This window comes from Otolemur garnettii, unplaced genomic scaffold (assembly GCF_000181295.1).
Source record: "Otolemur garnettii isolate 467f Iridium unplaced genomic scaffold, OtoGar3 scaffold00001, whole genome shotgun sequence".
NCBI lineage: Eukaryota > Metazoa > Chordata > Mammalia > Primates > Galagidae > Otolemur > Otolemur garnettii.
In genome coordinates, this window is record NW_003852396.1 from 34,822,859 (window position 1) to 34,829,711 (window position 6,853).

Below are 6,853 nucleotides of genomic sequence, written 5' to 3' on the forward strand. Positions count from 1 at the left end.
TTTGGGTGACGGAGATCAGCCAGCAAGAGTTAGGAGGATGGAAAAAGAGGAAAGCCTAAAAGAAAATTCTTTAAAACACTGCATAAAAGGGATGGACAGAAAGAGACTGAAAAGAAATAAACAAAAGACAAGAAATTATTGGCCTTATAAATGATTTTATTTATTTTGTTGCATATTTTGAATATTGTCTTTTCCTTTGAATAAAGATATAATACATATTAAAAAAGAAATTATGGCATCACAAAAGCCATGATACAATAAAGTTTTTAGAAAAAGTTAATCGGATACTGTAGATCTTTCTTCGAAAAAACTATCCAAACACAAATCCAATCCTATAATTTAATTGCATAAAACACTTCACTGATTCTCCATTGCCTTTGGGTAAAATCCAAGCTTTAGAACATGGCTGACAAAACTCTTCCTGAGCTGGCCTCTGTCTATCATTCAGCCTCATCTCTCACCGCTACCCCCTTACTGCCTCTAAAATAGGCCAAATGATTTTCTCCTGGGGGGGGGGGATCAAGCCTTAGTAATCCACATTCTAATTTCACCCATTGTTTTTGATATCTCTGTGCCTTTGCATACTCTGTGCACTCTGCCTGTAATGTTCTTTACCCTCCCATCTCTATACCTATCTCCTATTTATCCTACAAAACCCAGGCTCATTTGGGAACCCTTCCTATGTACTGTAATAGCCCTCTGTGTATTCACCTAACAGAGTACTCATCAGTACCCTGGCAACAACTGCCACTATGTAATTACCTGATGGATAATTACTTGTCTACCTATTTCCCATGCCAGAGTGTGAGCTTCCAGAAGTCAGAAGCCTCATTCACCTTTAACCTTCATTACTTAGCACAATAATGACCTGGCATATAATGGGTGCTCTGATTTTGACTTGTTGACTGAGAAAGATGATAATAGAGAAAGGCACATCAGGTTAAGTGAAAATTTATAAGGTTTTGGTTTGTTTGGGTATGGGAGATGTTAAAGCATATTCACAGAAAGAGAAAAGTTGAAAAAGGATAAGGATCCATAAAACACATAGAATACCTGGCGGTATCAGGCACTAGGGTAACAGAAAGGGATGAGGTCAAAATCACCATGGGATGGCGCTCCATCACACCAGCCAGCAGGAAGGAGGGAAGGCAGATGTGGATGCACATAAGGGTAGAATATAGATAAGGATATAAACAATGAAAACAGAGCTTATATCTAATGTGAAAGGCATCTATATCCCTAGAGACTACATTAGCACCTGACACAGATGAGTCATTCATTAAATAGTTGTTAAATAAATAAATAATGAGGCCCAAGCAGAGCACTCACACAAAGTAAGAGATTGTCTGAGCCTACACTAAAATTCAGGTTCCTCTGACCTAAAGGACCCCTATGTATCTCAGTTTGTGGTCCAGCAAGGGGAAGAGGAAGGCAGAAACAAGGTCCAGACTTCTCTTGGAGGCATGCACCTCCCCACCTTCTCCAGGGACCTCATTAGAGGTGTTTAGCTAGGCAGGTGTAAAGTCAGGCCTTGGGAGAGTACCACAGCTACGCTGTCTCCACCCCTTCAGAAGCTGCTGGCCCTGTGTTGCTAAGAGCAAGAGCATCAAAGAGAGAGAAGTTACAGCTGGAGCCCAAGGACAGCTCTTTTAGGCTGTTAGGCACTAGACCCCACCCTCCAAAGCCACGTACAGGCCAAGAGGCCCTGGATATCTCACATCCCAGCAGGAGGCCACAGAACTATGAGCCAGGACAGCAAAGTGAAGACAACAGAATCCAGCCCCCCTGCACCGTCCAAGGTCAGGTGAGAACTCATGGTCCCCTGGGTTGAATCTATCCACCTCACTCCATAGAGTATCATTCCTCTCGGTGCCCTCAGTCACAACAGTAGCATGGAATGTTTGGTGAGTAAATAAAGCAAGACCTCCCTTCTTACTCACAGGAAGTGGCTACCTGTCCTGGACCCATCTGGGGATTATTACTACTGGTGGCTGAACACTATGGTCTTCCCAGTAATGTATAACCTCATCATTGTCGTGTGCAGGTTTGGCTGGGGCACTGAAGGGCCTTAAACCCAAAAGAGGGCTAAAAAGTGAGGCAGTGGAGAGGGGCCCGCCCTTGGGTGGCACTCAAAAATGGGATGGTGCCCTTGGGAGGGCCCAAGGCAGAGTGCTCAGGGGCTTGGGGGGACCGCCTCACACACAGAGAGTAACCTCCAGCCAATCCGTAATGTCCTCGCCCTGCAGGGCCTGCTTTCCTGACTTACAGCACGGTTATCTGGTGGCCTGGATGGTGCTGGACTACACAAGTGACCTGCTATACCTACTGGACATCATTGTGCGCTTCCACACAGGTCAGTGCGTTCCTAGGACTGACCCTTTGCTCCATGTTCCCTTCCCAAAGAAAGCCTCTTAGTAACAAAAAAGAGTCCCCATCCAAAATAGCACTTTCACATGCCTCTGTGCTTACAGAATCTCTGTGCTCACCCCAGAAACCCTGGAGCAAGGTTCTGCCTGCCTCCACTCTGTCCCTGTGACTATGTCCCTGTGCTTCCCTGGCCTGCCCACCCTCAACCAAGGTTGACCCCCACTTGTCCCTCTGTCCCTACCCCCAGGATTCTTGGAACAGGGCATCCTGGTGGTAGACAAGAGTAGGATCGCCCGACGCTATGTTAACACCTGGAGCTTCTTGTTGGACTTGGTTTCCCTGATGCCCACCGACGTAGCCTACGTCCGGCTAGGCCCGCACACACCCACGCTGAGGCTGAACCGCTTTCTCCGTGCACCCCGCCTCTTTGAGGCCTTTGACCGCACAGAGACCCGCACAGCTTACCCAAACGCCTTTCGCATCGCCAAGCTGATGCTTTACATTTTTGTCGTTATCCATTGGAACAGCTGCCTGTACTTTGCACTGTCCCAGTATGTCGGCTTCGGGCGCGACGTGTGGGTGTACCCGGACCCCGCACAGCCCGGCTTTGAGCGCCTGCGGCGCCAGTACCTCTACAGTTTTTATTTCTCCACGCTAATCCTCACTACGGTGGGTGACACGCCGCCGCCAGCCCGGGAGGAGGAGTTTCTCTTCATGGTGGGTGACTTCCTGCTGGCAGTCATGGGTTTCGCCACCATCATGGGCAGCATGAGCTCCGTCATCTACAACATGAACACTGCGGATGCAGCTTTCTACCCAGATCACGCTCTGGTGAAGAAGTACATGAAGCTGCATCACGTCAACCGCCGGCTAGAGCGGCGAGTTATTGACTGGTGAGAACGCTGGAGTTCCAGACCAAGAACAGGGAGAGGTGTCCACAGGAAAGCCTGAGGGAGGGAACTGGGTTCATATCGCTTGTGGGCTAGGCAACGCAATAGAAACATGGCATTCCTTGGTTGGACATGGAAAGGAATGCCCTCAACTAAGGAAGTAGGGACTTGGGGGAGGAGCAGGCAAGAGACCAATAGGGAGAGCAGCTTTTGCACAAGGATAACCCCGAGACTAGGGAGTGAGACCTGCCTTTGCCTAGTAGGGCCTGCAAGGCTTTGGAGGAAGTGGGTGGGGAAAGGCAATACCACCCCTCTCCCAGGAGATAGCCTTGTAACAAGATGGTTGACGGTGTGTGATGGTGATCCATACTGTGGACTGCTCAAAAGGAAGTGTCATAAAGTTGGAGAACCAGAGCAGAGGGTCTCTAGAGAAGACTGGAACTTGGTGACTGAAGTAGCTATCAGTGGTGGTTGTACAAGATATCACAGATTGGTGAGTGGGGTAGGAGGTAAAGGAGATCTTACTCGTTGTCATGTGATAGAGGCTGCCGTGCCCTGGGTGAGGTCAAAGAGGTCAAACATGTCTGTGACCAGGAAAGGAGATTAGCCCACTCTCAGGTACTTCCATGCCCCTGTGAGATCTCAGTAGGGTTGGGGTCTTGGCTGAAGCTGAGCTAAGCCCTGTTGGAAAGTGGTAGAGGGAGGCATACAGGGAGCTGAAGGAAATGCACTGCCCTTATGCCCAGGTACCAGCACCTGCAGATAAACAAGAAGATGACCAATGAGGTAGCCATCTTACAGCACTTGCCTGAGCGGCTGCGGGCTGAAGTGGCTGTGTCTGTACACCTGTCTACTTTGAGCCGGGTGCAAATCTTCCAGAACTGTGAGGCCAGCCTTCTGGAGGAGCTGGTGCTGAAGCTGCAGCCACAGACCTACTCACCAGGAGAATATGTATGTCGCAAGGGGGACATTGGCCGAGAGATGTACATCATCCGTGAGGGTCAACTGGCTGTGGTGGCAGATGATGGTGTCACACAGTATGCTGTACTTGGTGCAGGACTCTACTTTGGGGAGATCAGCATCATCAACATCAAAGGTGAGCACCCCAGTGTTTGTTCCCAGGACAGGGCTGGGAAGGAGGATGGGAACAGCAGAACCCAGTGCTGGGACCAGATGGTACTTCAGGGCCTACACAGTAAGGAAACCTGGCCCTTACCTAAGTCACTAGATGGCTGAGGAGAGAAGTAGGACATGGAGGATCTGATTCCTGGGAAGGAGCTGGGCCAAGGTCAGTGAGCAGAGTGGGTCTTAGAAGAGAGAATAGATATGCTCTGTGAGTGTTGTCCCAAGACACCAACAGACAAGTGGAAAGTGACAGATAATAATGATAGCTACTATTTATTATATGCTTACTACATGCCCTGTTCTAAGTGCTTCACATGTATCAACTGATTCAATTCTCACAGCACCTCCATAAGGTAGATACTATTCTTATTCCCATTTTAAACATAAGGAAATCAAATTCAAAGAGGTTTGGTTACACAGGTGCACACAGTTGGAATTAGTAGAAGGAACAATTCTCTGACAGCCAAATAGAATGGTAGAAGAGAATAAACTCCTCTTTACTCACCATCAACTCTGGGCCAGGCCAGGTACTATATATACACTGGCTCATTTTTTCCCCCTTTTCTCAGCTTTATGCAGTAAGAGTTGTTATGACTGATCACAGGTAAAGAAACTGAGGCCATGGAAGAGGGGAAGCCTAGAAAGGGGGTGAATACACTGTCCCTGACTAAGGATAGATGTGTTCTTGCCCCACTCTCTCAGCCTGAGGGTTCCATCCTCAGAGGTCTAAAGGTTTCGCATCTGTCCAGCAACAACCCACCACCAAGTTCCACATTCTATCTGTAGTTGGTTCTGTCTGCTTGATTTGGACAAGTTACTTCCCTATTTAGACCTCATTTTTCTCACCTATCCTATGAAGATGATACTAAAAACCCAAGGAGTTGGGCAGCGCCTGTGGCTCAGAGGGGTAGGGCGCTGGCCCCATATATCAGAGGTTGTGCGTTCAAACCTGGTCCTTGCCAAAAACTGCAAAAAAAAAAGAAAAAGAAAAAAACCAAAGAGTTATTTGTAAGAGTAAAGGAGGCGTATGGGTGAGATACCCAGTGCAGTGCCTGGCACATAGTAAGTGTTCAGGAAATGGTAGCTCCTGTTCCCTTTTCTAAGACCCTTCTAGCTCTGAGATTTTGTAGCATTCAGCCTAACCTGTCTTCCCACCCCCACCTCTTTCTAAGAGGTGAAGGATACCATATAACTTTCATGCTTAAAATATTTAATGTTCCACTGCCCTCTGAATAAAGTTTGCACTCATTGCCATGGCTTACAGGACCCAGAATGACCTGACTCTCCTTTCCCTACACCCTGCATTTCAGCCACTCTAAACTACTTACTGTTTACTCCTTCCACCTGAATCTCCTCTATCACTAGCGCTCTATTCATTCTCCTCCCTCGGGCTAAATTGCACTCCCTTACCACTCCCCCTCTTCCCCTAGTTACTTCCTACTCAGTTCAGGCATCTCTTCCTCTAGGCTTCCCTCAATTCCCTTCCTTACAGCTTGGGAGGGGCTATTCACCTGTTCGGCAGCATAATAGCCATACTTTATGTAACCACAGTAGAACCCCTGTAGTTAAGCACCTCCCTACACTGACCATCTCCTTAAATTGACCTAGTTTTCATAAACTGGGCATGTACCACATATACTCAATGGAAGTTCCTTATGTTGACTACCTCCATATGTTAACCAATTTGTCCCTTGGGTGGTCAACTTACAGAGGTTCTACCATATTCTATGCTTATCTCCTCTAGACTGTGAATTCTTTGAGGCAGGTCAATGAATGATATCCACTCAGCACGGGGCCTGGTCCCTACTACATTACTAAATAAAAGAATGAGGCAGAAGAAGAGACTCAAAAGCCCCAAAATGCAGTTAGGAGTCTTGACTCAAGAGTAAAATGTCACCACCCTGCCCTGCTGTTAACCATCCTCTTATCTGCCCATGGGCCACAGGGAACATGTCTGGAAACCGCCGCACAGCCAACATCAAAAGTCTGGGTTATTCTGACCTGTTCTGCCTGAGCAAGGAAGACCTGAGGGAGGTGCTGAGTGAATATCCACAAGCCCAGACTGTCATGGAGGAGAAGGGACGGGAGATCCTGCTCAAAATGAACAAGTTGGATGTGAATGCTGAGGCAGCTGAGATCGCCCTACAGGAGGCCACAGAATCCCGCCTTCGAGGCTTAGATCAGCAGCTTGATGATCTACAGACCAAGTTTGCTCGCCTCCTGGCTGAGCTGGAGTCCAGTGCACTTAAGATTGCTTACCGCATCGAACGACTAGAGTGGCAGACTCGAGAGTGGCCAATGCCTGAGGACCTGGCTGAGGCCGATGATGAGGGTGACTCTGGGGAGGGAACTTCCAAGGATAGAGAAGGCAGGGTTAGCCAGGAAGGACCCCCAGGTCCAGAGTGACTACATTCTCATCCCCAGGATTCCCATCTCTGAGTGAATCCAGATTTATAGAAAATCCTGCCTGC

General features: G+C 48.2%; 1 protein-coding gene across 1 annotated transcript; it reads left to right on the forward strand.

The window, feature by feature from the left end:
- Window positions 1-1,631: 1,631 nt before the first annotated feature.
- Window positions 1,632-6,853, forward strand: CNGA4 (cyclic nucleotide gated channel alpha 4). The gene is made up of 6 exons (XM_003781029.1): window positions 1,632-1,804; window positions 1,943-2,044; window positions 2,247-2,353; window positions 2,615-3,260; window positions 4,004-4,353; window positions 6,328-6,853. The coding sequence occupies exons 1-6, from the start codon at window positions 1,743-1,745 to the stop codon at window positions 6,786-6,788; spliced, it is 1,728 nt and encodes a 575-aa protein (XP_003781077.1). The 5' UTR covers window positions 1,632-1,742; the 3' UTR covers window positions 6,789-6,853.

What these genes read in the sequence shown, in the direction of transcription:
- CNGA4 (XM_003781029.1), top strand. Translation starts at nt 1,743, where the DNA reads ATGAGCCAGGACAGCAAAGTGAAGACAACAGAATCCAGCCCCCCTGCA. An exon ending in CTCATCATTGTCGTGTGCAG is followed by an intron (nt 2,045 to 2,246) that starts GTTTGGCTGGGG and finishes CTCGCCCTGCAG; the next exon opens with GGCCTGCTTTCCTGACTTAC. An exon ending in CAGCATCATCAACATCAAAG is followed by an intron (nt 4,354 to 6,327) that starts GTGAGCACCCCA and finishes CATGGGCCACAG; the next exon opens with GGAACATGTCTGGAAACCGC.